The 16,686-nt window shown below is 42.2% G+C and overlaps 1 protein-coding gene across 1 annotated transcript; it reads right to left on the bottom strand.

The window, feature by feature from the left end:
- Nucleotides 1–6,200: 6,200 nt before the first annotated feature.
- LOC306923071 (calcitonin gene-related peptide 1-like) lies at nucleotides 6,201–14,993 on the bottom strand. The gene is made up of 5 exons (XM_079501071.1): nucleotides 14,883–14,993; nucleotides 14,535–14,625; nucleotides 12,119–12,271; nucleotides 7,751–7,948; nucleotides 6,201–6,435 (listed from the first exon to the last, which is right to left on the bottom strand). The coding sequence occupies exons 2-4, from the start codon at nucleotides 14,618–14,620 to the stop codon at nucleotides 7,786–7,788; spliced, it is 402 nt and encodes a 133-aa protein (XP_079357197.1). The 5' UTR covers nucleotides 14,621–14,625; nucleotides 14,883–14,993; the 3' UTR covers nucleotides 6,201–6,435; nucleotides 7,751–7,785.
- Nucleotides 14,994–16,686: the final 1,693 nt, after the last annotated feature.

A 16,686-nucleotide genomic window follows, 5' to 3' on the forward strand; every position in this document is an offset into this window, starting at 1 on the left:
ATGTATGTGATGTATCGATAAAATGTGTACGAGTAATGTAATGAAATGTGTTCAGCAAACATCGGCCTCATGGTGGCGCTATAACAGGCCGTTCTGAAGAATTTGGGGCAGAGGTTCATCGTTGGCATCCAAGGAGTGTGTGCCATGCCGGAGATTAGCTAACGGACGGACGGACAAACACACACACACACACACACACACACACACACACACACACACACACACACACACACACACACACAGACGGATGGACAGAGTGCAAAACATACTCTCTCCCCATGCCTTTGGCCTGGTGGAGACAATTATTGTTAAACATCTGCATTAGATTTTATTCATCTATCAAAATCATCTATTTTGATCAATGTTTGCCTGTTATGACCCCTCCTAATGGTACCAACATCAATACAGCATGGAATTGTGGATACAAATGTCATCAAATACCAAATAAATAAATAATGGACCTTGACATGAAAAAGGGTGAACTTGTGACCGTTTCTCTTGCGTGAGCAATACGTGCACACATGGGTGTGATGTGCAATCAGTGGCAAATATCGTTGCCTCCGCTGCACACTTAGCCATTCATCCATGCGACCAAATAGGATCAACTGCATCCTGTTTTTTTATCCATTTTCATTTGCTTAATTGAATGGGCTCATTACCCCACCACTTTCCCAATCTACTGCATTATTTGTTGAGCTGAATTATTGGTGGAGTTGCATGCTTGCATCCACCCTTTTCCCAAGTGCTGCAATTCAATTTATATGATGATTCATATTCCTCCGTAGAATGCTTTTGTAAACCTATACAAAATACACAATGGTGATATGTTGTGTTGTGTTTGATTGTCAACTTCTGCTGTAATACTTTCATGTGTAGTCATACAGTATGTGGATCTGCTGCAATATGACTTACAGTGGTAAACAGTGTGACTATCACAAAGACATACCACTTCTTAGCATAATGTAAACTGAGGTATTCCTCAGGTATTTATTTGGGTCTTTGCTGGGGGAATATGTGGATTTATACAATGGGGACTTTTTCATGCACATTAATGTATGTAAGTAAGTATGTATGCATTTATCTGCCATTCATATGACTGGTTTGCTATATGATTCTGTCCCAATATATAGAATGGCAAACCTGTGTTCACAATACAGGAACAAATATTTCCAAAAACCTTTCAATGTATAAGTAAGAGTGATTGCTATTATTTTCTTTGTTTTGTTGATCTTCTTGTGAATGTCTGTGGCTTCCAGTGGATCCCCAAGAACAATAATGCAGCCTTTTCAAAGAAGATTCACTTTTTTTCTCCTCTCTTTTTCTCAGAAAACTGAACTTTATAGGATCTAAGGTCACGTTCAAATGTGAGGAACCTGAATTTGAGACTAAGCTGAGCACAGCTTCAACTTTTACAGGCAATTAGATTGCCACCTATTGGAGCAATGCAGTAAAAACAAGAGAACCCCAAAAGCGTTGTTGAATTTTGAAGAGCATGACATTGCAAGGGACAGCAGAAAACCTTGCATGGTCAGTGTATGACATTTTGTAAGTGGTATATTTGGAGCTATAGAAGAACATAATACTGTACAGTCCAGATTCAGGTTTGGCTGAATTTATTGAGCTATTCCTCATGCTGCTCCTGTTGGACCCCATTTTCTTATAACAATGTCCGGTTTTTAACCCTTTAGAGCGTCGCAGTCCCGGCCCCCTTTCATGACGACGAGCGGCCTGGAAAATAATTTCTCGTACATTTTTCGTTTCAGAAAGTATTTATTTAAAGACCTTTTAAGCCTTGGACAAAGCCAACTCGGATGCTGACAAATCATGACAATAAACAAAAAAATACTTATTTTCAAAAATAATTGAAAAGAAGAAAAACAACAAAAAAGTGTTGTACGCTGCTCTTTTTTTCTTCTTTCTAATTATTTGTTCGGCCCAAAAAATTGTGTTTATTGTCATGTAACGATCCGAGTTGGCTTTGTCCGAGGCCTAAAGGTCTAAAAAATTCTTTCTGAAACGTCTATGGGAAAAAAAATATTGGAAATTGTCTTCTGGGCCGCTCGCCGGGGGCGGGACTGCGGCGCTCTATAGCGTCCCTATATTCTGCTGTGAACATTCGCCAACTACAAGCTCACAAATGGTTGCACACTTGTAGGTCGGCTATTTTCAAATGGTTGCACACTTGTAGGTCGGCTATTTTCAAATGGTTGCACACTTGTAGGTCAGCTATTTTCAAATGGTTGCACACTTGTAGGTCGGCTATTTTCAAATGGTTGTACAATTGTAGGTCGGCTATTTTCCGGTGAAGAGAGTTGGTGCAGTCGGACAAAAGAGCAGACCAAGTTCAGAGAACAGACCCACCGGTCACCAAACTGTTGCCTCCTGTTTATTTCTGCTGCAAAAAAATAAAATTACCAAAAAAAGACATTAAAAAAACAACTAATAGTCCAGAATGTGCCCTCTCACGATTTTGGCGGCCTTGGCCATGATAAGTGCCTCTGAGTATTCTGCAGCTTGAAAGAGAGCAATGCCTATACATCTCCCTGGAAAGCCAGGAGCACCTCTCTGCCCTGTTTGTGAGCTTGGAGTTCAGGGATCTCTTCCAACAGTTGTTCCTTTAATCTGGTAGAGTTGACTGGTTTGTTTACACCTAGTTGCTCCAGACGCTGCTGGTACAGGTTGGTCATATCTGCGAGACGGAAGATGGTAAGACCATCAGAACTGAGACTGGTTTCTACAATGTAGTTGACCAGTTCTGAGAGAACCAGGGGAAAGATGTCAGGTTCTGTTTGAGCCTGAGATGACTCTTTCTCAAGGGTTCTTAGATGGGATTTCTTTCTGTTATAGAGACCAGTGAGACATGGTATGGATGGTATTTCAGCTCCTGTGCTATGGCATCACCACCACTCAGTATAGCCAACAGCTTTCCATCATTTAGTATCTTGGCACATTCATTTAGTCTGTCATCCAGGTCACTTGTCATTACCTGTCTTAGGTTATGTGCTGGGGATATTGTCTCGCAAAAAATGCAAGCCTTACCATCACGAGTGGTTCTATGGAGCTTTGCATAGCTTTCATCTTTTTCATTACTTTGAGTATTGGATTTTCGCTTCCTTGCGCGGCCTAGTTTGTCATTATTGAAAATTAATCGACAACTCCTGAGATACTGTGCCTGGATCTTTCTCAATGTATCTTCTATACTCCCACCGTCATCTAGCCTTGCCAGGTCCACGATCATTATTGGCATTTCATTGATCTCATAAAAGAGAGGCATATTGGTGGCAAGCATTTCATAGCCGTCATGCTCAGCAACATAACGGGTTGGAGCTGATGACCAGGACTTCATCTTTCTGGTCCATCTGACAAAGACAACATTTACTCCAATCAGTTTTCCTCGTGGCTACCATTGGATTTGCATTTGCCATTCCTTTGAATTCATTAGGCGATTGAAGTTGATGGATTTACTTTACAAAGTTGAAAGTATAATACTGCACATTGAGGTATGGGATATAACTAGGCTCAGGTTACCTACACCTAGTCCGATCATTCATCCAATGTTATTCAAGTCCTGTGTGATCTGTACACCTTCCGGGTAAGTATACATGTATGAGTCATGTCTCACCCCCATGCCTCAGCCCCACTTACCCTTGGCTCGGCTCTCCCGCGATGGCACAACCTGTCAATTCAGGTGTGGCTATCTAACTACTAACTATCATATCTAACTAATTGATGGGGGGCTGTTAGACACCATTTGGGACACTAGATTAAGCTTTACTGTCACTATTAGGCAACAGTAAAACTAGATCAGCTGACACTGAACCCCATGCCTAGTTTCACGGCAGTGATGTCACCAGTGTGCCCTGGCTGTACAGTGACATTCACTCTATTAAAAATTCAGATTTCCTCTACCCACTAAATCTGACAAATGTATATGGCTATTGGAATCTGCAACCTGAAAAATCTATGTCTAATACTACACCCAAAAATAGTTTTTCTAAGTTTTATAGATCACACAATATGAGTGAACTAGTTTTATGGCAGCCATCTTGGCCACCATAAAGTCTATAATATGTCTAACTATGACAAAAACAACACTGTGAGACCCATAAATAGTTTAGACCAAAATGTGCTTAATTTAGGATAAATAGGCAAATAGTTATTAGAATTATATGTTAATTGCCGTGGAAATATGTTGTTCCAGGGACCAACATATTTGGGAAAAAAATAGCACGTCTACAAGCTCATAGCGCGGCACTCAGTGTCACGCTATGAGCTTGTAGATCTGCTATTTTTCAATAGCTAAAGTATAACATAATGCTTAAAACACCGGGGTTCCCGTCCAGAATGGGTTTTTAAAGTGGTTGAATATTGTCATGCCGCACCGCGCGGTATATGGATCGATGCATCTCGCTCATGCTGGTGATGAATGCGCTGTGCATGTGAAATCAACAAAACAAATCTCCCTCTCTGTGTCCTCAGTGAGTCATAATAATGCCACTGCATGCATATGTATCCAACCGTGTGAATGTTGTCGCAGAGCATGTTCCCAATGTTTGTTGAATGATCACAGCATGAAATCACGCGAGTTCCAGTGAGGCTATAGCTGCGTGCTCACTGCTCACGCCATTGCCTATGAGGACCTTTTTACTAAACACCCAACATCAACCACAAACTTCATTCAACCACTGAAATGTCCTTAAAAAAAACAAAAAACAAAAAAACTCTTTGAAGAATAACACAAGTACCCCAAACCCGAATGTATCTAAAATACATTTTTAATCTTGCTGAAATTCTTTGTATATATATATTTTTTTCTTCTCCACAATGTTGTTTTACAATAGTAGTAGTGGTCTTCACTCTGGCCCTCCATCCTCACTCGTGGTCTTCGTTTCACCATCGTTGTCGCAGAACAAAACTGTACAATCATGTCATGTAAAAGTGGTTCTACATCAAAGGCACAAGACAACAGCCGTTGTGGTGGGGAAGCCTTGGGTAGCAGGCTCATCTTTAATGGCGTCCCTCTGGCGCACTGCATCAACAGGGTATCTGGGGGGGGGGGGGGCACTTAGAGGTACGTGGGGACATTTGGAAAGGGGGTGGGTCCAAAGGAGAATTATGTGTCATGTCTTTATGACTCTATATCTATTGGAGGTTGCATTGTAGGCCTATTGAGCACCGAAGTCTGACGTCAATATCGGTAGAGGGCGCAAATCCACGGGTTCATGTACTTTTTATTTGCATTGTAATCCCCATAGGGGGAGTTTAGATCGCCCCATATAATAACTATGTTTGTAAAAATAAACATGTCATCCCGGCCGTTTCACTCATATGGATATGAAGAATCAACTGACTGAGAGAAAACGCTATTGTTACTGCTACTGAATTAGTTACATTTTCGCTAGAAACAGACATATGAGTGACTGACTGTCGCAAACGATACAGAGACACTTCCCTGACAATAACGCAGAGACAGCTTGTTTATTTTTGGACCACAATGCTTATATGAAACGATTTTAAGATGACCCCATGGTATTCTCCATAGAGAAATTACTTCCGTGAACCAGGGGAAACCAGGGGATGAGCGAGTGACGTCAGGACGCTTGGCGCTCTATACAAATGTGTTCTAAAGAGATAAATAAAAAATGAATGAATGAATAAATGAATAAATAAATAAATAAATAAATAAATAAATAAATAAACAAACAAACATATAAATAAGCACTACTGTTTTCAGTTTATCGTTATGTATAAAAATGAGGAATCGGAGGAATTGTTTTGTTGGAGGGTTCATTTTCTTCATGTACGTACTATATACATAACCAAAGTGCTGTTTTTCCTTCTCTCTCTCTTTTTTCCAAATTTGTTTGATAAAAGCAAAACAGTTGGGAATGGAAAGAATAGTCCTTTAAAGTCTGGAGAACAGGTGGTGTTTTTGTTTGTTTGTTTTCTGGTGACAGAGTGGATATACCGGTAGGTTGTTTTCTGGTGACAGAGAGTGGATAAAGGTTGTTTTCTGGTGACAGAGAGTGGATAAAGGTTGTTTTCTGGCGACAGAGTGGATAAAAGTTGTTTTCTGGTGACAGAGAGTGGATAAAGGTTGTTTTCTGGTGACAGAGAGTGGATAAAGGTTGTTTTCTGGCGACAGAGTGGATAAAAGTTGTTTTCTGGTGACAGAGAGTGGATAAAGGTTGTTTTCTGGTGACAGAGTGGATAAAGGTTGTTTTCTGGTGACAGAGAGTGGATAAAGGTTGTTTTCTGGTGACAGAGTGGATAAAGGTTGTTTTCTGGTGACAGAGAGTGGATAAAGGTTGTTTTCTGGTGACAGAGTGGATAAAGGTTGTTTTCTGGATAAAGGGCCAGCTCAGTTTCTGTTGGGTTTTTGTTACTTTTTTCCTCCAGATATGTTCTGATGATGTCATCATGTCGCGTTTCACTCTGTCAAAAGAGAGGAGGAAAAATAATAATTAATAAGTGAGCAATAAACGCATTACAGCACAACCACACACACACACACACACACACACACACACACACACACACACACACACACACACACACACACACACACACACACACACACACACACACACACACACACACACACACATATTGATCTTCACAGAGCAGTAAGCCAGACATCTGCTGATCTCCATTACATTGCATTAAAAGCCGTACTATGCTGCTAGTTGAATTTGAAGCAAGATGGTTGTTATAGGACTGACTGGGTGGATGAAAAACCCTAATGAAGTCAACCTCCACTGTGTTTGGGTTTCGGGACATAAATGGGGCAGTAGGCTAGTAGAGTGTTCATTTAAAGCAGTGGTTTTCAACCGTTTTCATATTTGGCATTATTCATTTGGCATTTGAGCAATGAACGAACCACCATTTGAGGAGATTTAGCCTCAATATTTTGTTATCGTTGTATGAGATTTTGTCATGCTGTATTGATGTTGGTACCATTAGGAGAGATAACAGGCAAAATAACTTCTAAATTCTCTAACTGTGTAGACTTCTTGTAAATTAAGTAATGCAGATGTTTAACAATAATTTAACTCTTTAGTGTAAAATGAAACCTATGGGTCCATTTGGTTGGTCTAAATATGGTCTAAAATATATATATATATATATATATATAATATATATATATATATATATATATATATATATATATATATATATATATATTTTTTTTTAAATGTTGTTTAAAAAGATGGTGGTTTTCAACCAGTTGTCCAGGGACCACCAGTGGTCCTTGAGGGGATTCCAGGTGGTCCCCAGCTAAATGAGGGAAAGTTGGTAACCAAATGGACCCTTCTAAACCTTTTACCCTTGAGAGTGTAAAATGAAACCAAATGGACGCATTTGGTTTAGTTTTACGCTCTCAAGAGTTAAATTATTGTTAAACATCTGCATTACTTAATTTACACGAAGTCTACACAATTACAGAATGTAAAATAATTGTAATTTTGATCAACGTTTGCCTGTTATCTCTCCTAATGGTACCAACATCAATACAGCATGGAATTGTGGACAAAATCTTATCCAATGATAACAAAATATTCTTTAGTTTTGGGTTTGAGACGCGTCTGCTTTGAGACATGCAAAACAAGGCCCTCACAGCCCATGGTTAAATGAGTACTTTACTGTGTAAGTAATAGTACTAGATATATTACTAGTATAGATAGTATTACTAGTAGCACTAGTAATAGTACTACTAGAAAGAAAGCCAGGTTGAAGAGAGTGCACTCACCGTTATGTCCCTGAAGGTGGTTGTTGGAATTCTTCTCACATCTGGGCGTTTCTCCTCCGCCTGCCGAAGGCCTTGGAGCCCACGTTGGTGGGCACGAAGTTGCTGTTGCCCATCCCCCCCGAGCGGCTCAGGAAGTCCGCCAGGCGGTGGGTCACGCATGTGGCCGTGTTGCACGCTCGCTTCTGTGCTGTAACGCTGCTTCACGGAAAAGGGATAATGTGATGATGGTTAACGCATTTAGACCTGAGACTAGATTCTACAAAATGTCTTCTAAATTATGACTGAAAAACACTATGTTTCTGTCAGTGGTTTTCAAACTATACTTCATGTCAAGGACCCCCAACATTTTATGTAATTGGCCTGCCGACCCCCATCTGAAAATATGTTGTTCCAGGGACGACCCCCCCCCCCCCCCCCCCCAGAAGCAAATATTTGAGTTAAAAATGTTAAATTTGCGACACATTTTCACAATTTTTCAAAAATAGCACGCACTATGAGCTTGCAGATCTGCTATTTTTCAGGCTATAACATAATGCTTAAAACACAGAAAGGGGTTCCCGTCCTGAATGTGTTAATGTGGAGCTGTGTAGTCCACACACAGCCACTTACAGGATTATACTCACTCGCTCACTCAACTCACATGCACACTGTCTATGGAAAACACACAGCTACTGTATTTGACATCATGAACAGTCAAACTGTGTGCCGCAAGCAAGCAGGAACACACGAGCGCACACATGCACGCATACACGCACGTATACACACACGTATACACGCACGCACGCACGCACGCACGCACGCACGCACGCACGCACGCACGCACGCACGCACGCACGCACGCACGCACGCAAAAGATATGTACAGAATAATAGCACATCAAACATTAAAATGTTACTGTAATCACATAATATTTTCAGTCTATATACAGTATATGTCTTACCTTGTGACTCGATGAGACCTTTGTAGATATTCCAAGGCATTATCAGAAGCTCAACAATCTATATCCATTTTTGACAGGTGTATAAAAACTCCCCACTGGTTTAAAAGTAATTTAAAGTATCCCTAAGAATGAATATATAGGCTACGGCTGGTAGAAAAATATGTTTATTGAACAAGAAACATGATGTCTGAATGAATGGGTAATTTTGCTGGTTTTTAGATGATCTATAGTCTCAAGTCTTATTATTTTCAGGACCTCAGGATGCCTTCAAAATGATCTGTTTATACACGCACACACACGGAGGGACTAACAGAATAAACATTTTTAGACTGGTTCTCTGGTATACAAATTACAATTAGGAGAACGTAATCCGATTGAAATGATGGAGGAAATCTTCTCTGCCAAAATAATATCGTGGGAAGGGGAATGATCTGACGTGGTTAAAGGTTTGTCTTTCTGGTGTCAGTCAAGCAGGCAAAATCCACATGCACTGGGACATGTCAATCAAAGGAGGAAGAAACGATGGAGAGGAGAGGAGAGGAGAGGAGAGGAGAGGAGAGGAGAGGAGAGGAGAGGAGAGGAGAGGAGAGATGGGGTTGAGTGCAGTATAGGGTTAGACGCTGATGTCAAAGTCCTCCCCGCCGTAGCTTGCATAGCTGTCGCTCTCGGGCACAGCAGCACTGCTGCGCTTCCTGCCCGGCGTGCCCGATCCCACGTTCGTGCGCGGGTACGACTGCAACTTGTGCAGCTCCTGGGACAGTTTGCCCAAGACGCAGGTGCTGAGGTTGGAGCACCGTTTGGCTCTGTCCATCATGCTGTCACAGAGGAGGGGAGGGATGGGGTGTGGGGGGCAAACAAACAAACAAACAAACAAACAAAAAACATGCAGAGAACAGGCTTATAGATAAGGGAAAACATGCAGGTCTGCTCATGGTTAATTGGACTCACACCCTCTCTCTTCTTTCATGCATAATTACCGTTACAGTATTAGTTAAACCCATTCAGGACGGGGGACCCCTTTTGGTGTTTTTAAAGCATTATTGAAAAATAGCAGACCTACAAGCACTCGGTGCCACGCTATGAGCTTGTAGATCTGCTTTCTTTTTTTTAATCTTGAAAATGTGGTGCAAATCTTTGAATATATATTCTTTTAGAGCGAACGTTTTTAATAATTTTAAATTTTGTAGAATCTGGTCTCAGTCCTAAATGGGTTAATATGCAATTAAAATGTGATTACACATGTAAAATCACATTCTAATTCTCTTCTTCTATCACATCTGGGCACCCATACATTCTCACAGATACACAAGTTAGTATACAGCAGCACCAGGCTTAACTGTCTCTCACATGCATTTGCCTCAATACACAAAGAAAAACAAGATCAGAAAAATGCATATCCTGTTTCATGCATCAATGTTATTGAACAAACATCATGCTTTAGTTCTATACCATGCATTCTTCAAATGAGCCCCCACCCCCAAATACCCTGACAGGCACCTCCGCATCATAGCCGTTCAACCCCCACAGGGAGAAAGAGGGGAAACCCCCCCTTGTCCCCCCCACCTCCCCCACGCTGTCATGCAACTCTGTCTAATTGACAGCATGCATGCTTACCCGTTTGGTTCATACATAAGGCTAATGTACGCCGCAGCAGGCAGGCAGGCTCCCAATAGCAGCACTTCCATTCAGTATCAAGTCATAGTCAAACTCACCCATGCAGGAGAGCGCGGGGTCATGACAGAGAATAAGGAGTTCATTTGGTCTCCTCTTGGGGATATGTGTGTCCTGCGTGTGTTCTATTGTTTCCGTAGATTATAGCCATGCCTCTACAGTATGTCTGTTAGTGGCTGATGCCTTTTCAGGCGGTGTAGAAATTAAATGTTTAGTGACAACTGAGAAACTGAAAAGGAGTTTTGAATGAAGAACAGATCACTGAAGACCACTATAAGCACCCACGATTTCTGTTCATTAACTAAAACCATGCAGTGTAACCTTTAGGTTTAATTACGTTTATATTTTAGTACTATTCCATTATCACTACTATATCACTGGAGGATCCCCAAACCTTCTCTGGCTATTTTGAATGTCTACAAAAAGTCTTAAATACTTTCGCTTTGATAAAATAGCCTTCTTTCCTATACAGTATTTTTTTTTAAGGATTTTAAAAAGTGACTTTTTTTAATTAATTACCATTCCAATGTAACTACACGTCAAGTCCTTTTGCTGGTGTTTGCTGTAACAAGGAGGAGGCAACCTTATAGAAATGGTTCAAATAAAAGGATGTTATTAATCAAAGTGAAACTGATGTCTGTACCTGTTTCCCTCGTTGGCCTGCTGCTGCTGCTAGTAGCCATGGTTCACATGACGCTCGTACTTCACAAGGTACATGTTCACAGGTACATGTCTGTACCTGTTTCCCTCGTTGGCCTGCTGCTGCTAGTAGCCATGGTTCACATGACGCTCGTACTTCACAAGCGTGCGTCATGGCTTAACTTCCGCCTGTTTTACGTGATCGCTACATTTACAGTGAAAACGTGTACAGTTGGAGGCCATCGATATTGTCCTTTTCTTTTTGCTGAGGTTTGCGTGATCTGCGCAAAAGGACAGTTAACCCATTTTGGGCGGGAACCCCTTTTGGTGTTTTAAACATTATGTTATAATTTAGCTATTGAAAAATAGCAGATCTACAAGCTCATAGCGCGCCACCGAGTGGCGCGCTACAAGCTTGTAGGTCTGCTATTTTTTTAAAATCGTGAAAATATGGAGGATTTAGAAGGATTTTTTAAAATTTTGAGGTCAGGCCTAAATGGGTCAAATGATAAGGGACAATATCGGTGGCACCCAACTGTACATAAACATTCAGATTTCAAATATAAAGTACTCACCACGTGGGCCACGGGTGTTAGAAATTTGCTGGTACAGCGAGCGATTAGCATTGCTGCATTCCGCGTTGTTTGGTAAAATGCATTTTTATCCGAGCTGGTTTTTTGCCATAATGCTTTCAACTATGCGCCCCTATCGGTCGGGAGGAATGTTGCACTCTGAAACACTGGGTGTGTTCGATATAGGCACGCTGACCGCACTGCCAATACAAACTAATAGGCGAGTGTGCTCCCGGTATGCAACTGTGAGTTTTCCAAACGCACCCCGTTTGAGAAAAATAGCCGGCGAGCTCGGATAAAAATGCCTTTTATTAAACAACGTGGAATGCAGCAATGCTAATCGCTGTACCAGCAAATTTCTAACGCCCGTGGCACACGTGGTGAGTACTTTATATTTGAAATCTGAATGTCTATGTACACGTTTTCACTGTAAATGTAGCGATCACGTAAAACTGGCTTCAGCTGCTGATGCTGCTCGAGCTCTTCTGTTAGGGTTAGGGTTAGGGTTAGTTTAAAGGGTTAGGTTGAGTGTAAACATGTCTGTACCTGTTGCCCTCGCTGGCTTGCTGCTGCTGCTGCTGCTGCTGCTCCAGCTCTTCTGCCGTCATCTGAACGAACTCCTTGACGATGGCGTTCAGTAACCGCCGTGCCTCGTAGTCCGTGAGTGTGACGTGGTCTGTCATCGACTCCATACCCGGTCTGGGGGAGGGGGGGGGGGGGTTCACCATTTGTCAGCCTTCTGATTGGTGGTGTTTTTTACTGACACCAAGTTTAAATTAAGAATTGAATGCACAGAATATCAATACGAAGCAACTGAAAAACCCGTTATTTCAATGGTAGTGGTCCTGGATGGAGAGAAAGGATTTTCGTCCAACCACGAAATGGCAACCAAAAGAAAGTGAACAGTGTTGTACCCTGCCCTTTTTTCTTTGTTCAAATTATTTGTTCGGCCCAAAATAAATGTGTTTATTGTCATGATTTGTCAACTCTTCTGTTGGCTTTGTCCAAGGCTTAAATGCCTTTAAATAAATATTTTTGAAACGCCTGTGGGGAAAATTAATGGGCAATTACTTCCTGGTGCCCGTGTCGTTCTTAATGCGGGCGGCGGGACTGCGACGCTCTGTACAGGATGAGGTGAAGAGGATGGAGAGTTGTTGTTGTACGGTGATGTGTGTGTGTGTGTGTGTGTGTGTGTGTGTGGGGGAGGTTGAGGCACTGAGATCAGCATAACGTTTATGCTGATCTCATTGAGGCTTTATGCCAGTGGTTTTCAACCAGTGGTCCGGGGACCACCAGTGGTCCTTGAGGCGGTTCCAGGTGGTCCCCAGCTAAAGGATGGAGAGTTGGTAACCAAATGGACAATAGATCTATAACTATAGATCTTTAACTATTGAGAGCATAAAATGAAACCAAATGGACCCGTACGGGTCCATTTGGTTTCATTTTACACTCGGGGCTTGCATGGGACACGGCATGCAGGGAGTAGAAGGAGGGGTGCGTGGGGTGACGGACAGTCGCGGGGGGGGGGGGCTGATGACGTCTGAAGGCGGAGGGAGCTAGGGCCCCGCCCCCTATACCCAGGGCACAAAAAACAATCTGCCGAAAGTGCCCCGTGTCTAAAAGGGGTGGTGATATGGACGATAAGAGAGGTGTGTGTGTGTGTGTGTGTGTGTGTGTGTGTGTGTGTGTGTGTGTGTGTGTGACTGGCGTACGTCAGATTTATGGCAAAATCAATAATTTCATGGGAGGAGTGCCTTGTATGGGGCTTTTTAATAGAAATATATAGATTACATTTATCCCACTCTAAAATCGAATTAAATTAAAACTTTTTCCTTCCTCTCCCTGGTAAATGTCACCATCATGCTCGCCATTCAACACTTTACTTAGCGGGAGGGCACTTTTAACGTATTGGATTGAAAGAGATTAACAAACAAGATGTCGTACATTTTATGGATTTAGCGATGTGACCAAATGGACAGCAGGAGCGAGGTGAAATGACCGACCGACTATGTGGAAATGGAAGCCGGTGGGGATCTGTCAAGCAGCATGAGAAATGCTTTACGCAACAAGGCAGTGTGTAGGGACTAGGGAGCATTGTTAACAGTCACAGTCTTTTGAATAGTTTTCAAAAATAGCAGATCTACAAGCGCACAAGTGTAAAATGACTTATAGATCTCTTGTCCACTAGTCCCTTACTAACATTTTAGTCTACTTTTTATTTGTTGACAAAATTGTCAATATATTTAGTCTTAGTTTTCATCTGTGAATAAAGGTAGTCTACAAACCCTTTTCCATAGTATTAGTCGACGAAATCAACACTGCCAGGGAGTTGGATGTTAACCACTTTAACATACTTAGAGTGGTCTTAAAGGGTCTATCCCCCTACTTTTCCCCTCTCAACTGCTATTTATTATTATATTATGTTAATAATTGCTATAAAGAATGATTTGCAAGTGTGTGTACTTTGCGTTATTCATTTCAAAAGCATGCATATACTGTACAGTATGGTGAATACATGCTTACGTGGGACTTGTACTTATTATCCTTGTGTATACTTCTAATCTTCCACTCTTAAAAAAAATAACTTTAAGTTTATTATAAGTTTCCATAACCCTGACCATTTAAGTCATTTGTATCATCACAAAATGTAAATGATTTTGAAGTGTCTCATTAATTGTATCCACTAGGAAGCCTGTCCATTTGTGCCTGAACTTTCTTCAAAGGTGTAACTGAAAATATTCTTTGTTGCTTAAAAACCCAGATGTACATGTCTGATTTTAAGAATGACGAAAGTTCTATATAGAAATTAGAAACACATGCGGGAATAACTGACGGTCCTATTGTCAGGCATTGTTTGTGTCAAATATTGGACACCTCAAAATGTAAAATGATCCAAATGTCATGGACAAACGACAGTCAGCTGAAAATGCCTACAAATAATAAAAGATGTATTCCTTCTCACCTGGCAGGGGCAGCTTGTGAGCAGTACATCTGGCAAATGACCAGCGCATAGGCAACGAGAAGAGCAGAGATCTTCAACATAACCATGGAGCCTAAACACGGCAAAACAGAGAGACACTCCAGTCAACCTACTGTACGATGCAGGCACCAACAACCTCTCCAGCCCCTTCACTGTCACTGTGTCACATGATACAGACAAGAAAGAACACCTCCACCACCTGTTTATCGTACATTCAATGATGACAGGAAACAACAACAGTCACATTCAAGTGGATATATTACTTGAAATGCCTTTTCTGTCACTTTCTCAGAAGCTCCCTGCAGCTCTCTAGTTCCGCTCAGCACTCACCTCAGCTTTGCCCACTATACTTTTCTCTGATCTCCTGCAGATACATCCATGCTCTTAACTCGCTATTTCACTGACTCAGAAGCACAATACCAGCCAGCCACTCTTTCACAATAATCATCTTTTTGTGCTGATGCATTTTCCCCCTCCGGCGGGGTCCTACTGAGGGGACAGGACGGGAAGTTCTTTGGTGCCATGCTGCTGTCTGTCGTGTGACAGAGCTCCTGAAGGCTGACAGGGCTGGGAGGAGGAGGGAGGAGGATGGAGGAGTTGCTGAGGTCCTAGACTGTGGTTGGGTGGTGCATGTATGAAGTAATGCTGAGGAGAGAGAGAGAGAGAGAGAGAGAGAGAGAGAGAGAGAGAGAGAGAGATAGTGTGTGCGTGTGCGTGTGTGTGTGTGTTGCCAACTCCCTTGGGAAGCGGTGCATTAGTGTAATGAGCTGCCACCACTCACTCCTTCGCGCTCTCTCTCTCTCCCCCTGTCTTTCTCTGCTTCATTCTCTCTCTCTCCCCACACGCACACACACACACACACACACACACACACACACACACACACACACACACACACACACACACACACACACACACACACACACACACACACACACACACACACACACACACACACACACACACACACACACACACACACACACACACACACACACACACACAAACTGTGCTCTATCCTCTTTTTGCTCACCATCTCACTGTCTGTCACCCTGCTGCATCTCTGCCTTTCTTTCTGTTCAGTTGTACTCTCCTCCTCTCTGTGTAGGTGCCACACACTTGTTTCTCTCTTTGGCCCCGCAATAAGAAACAGAGTTCACAAAGCAAAAGGAGGTGGTGGTCCCTGCAGCCCAGCTCTCTCTAATCCCATTAAGGACACTATCACTTCCCACATCACAGTCAAGCCTGCATCCTGCTGACCACATACACACAAAAGACAATCAATATCTACGGTCAACTTGCACACTAAGTACATTGTTCATCATTTCTTTAGTGTCATAAAAGTCTCTGCTTACCTTCAAAGATAATCAAAAAAATAAAGAAATATATCTCTCTCTCTGTGGGCTCTCGACCAGCCGGTTGTTGACTTCTCCCCAACTTGAAAGAACTACACTCTTTGATTCTGTTGCATGCAGCGCCCAACGCATCACCACCCCTATATATCCCACCACTCGGGTTTGTGCGCTGACCGTGTAGGTGTTTAATTATCCACTGTCGGCCAATGGCGTGTCTCCGCCGCTACGGCGGGCCAATGGGACGCCGCCCCCCCTCGCTCCTCCTGGCACGCAACCAGGGGATGTGACTCTCCAATGACGTCATTCCACCCAGTCACTAAGTGCCCCCATTCACAAAATCCACCTGTCATTTTGGGCCATTTTGCTGTCCCAAATTTGCATCGAGGTCATTAATTAAATAGGAGAGGAGAGGAGACTGAGCGAGGGCCGTCTATAAGAAAAAGACCCATCACCGGCGATAAATATTTGAAGAGTGCTTCCAAAATATGTTACATGACATGCAATTTTTCAAATGCCCAAATCAATAAGCAACCGACCCCACGCCAAGCACCTCCCAGCAAAGGACTGGCAGGCAGGGCCATCTACTGGGAAATGAGATCTACTACACAGTATGACGCGTTTGGTCATTCATATAACTACAGCAGTGTTGATTTCGTCGACTAAAACTGTGACTGAAAAATGTTCGTCGACTGCCTTTTTTCACTGATGAAAACGAAATGGAAACTAAATGAAAACTAAGCTATGATGAATAAAACTATGACTAAATATATTGATAATTT

Source organism: Electrona antarctica, assembly GCF_951216825.1.
Source record: "Electrona antarctica genome assembly, chromosome: 5".
Classification (NCBI taxonomy): Eukaryota; Metazoa; Chordata; class Actinopteri; order Myctophiformes; family Myctophidae; genus Electrona; species Electrona antarctica.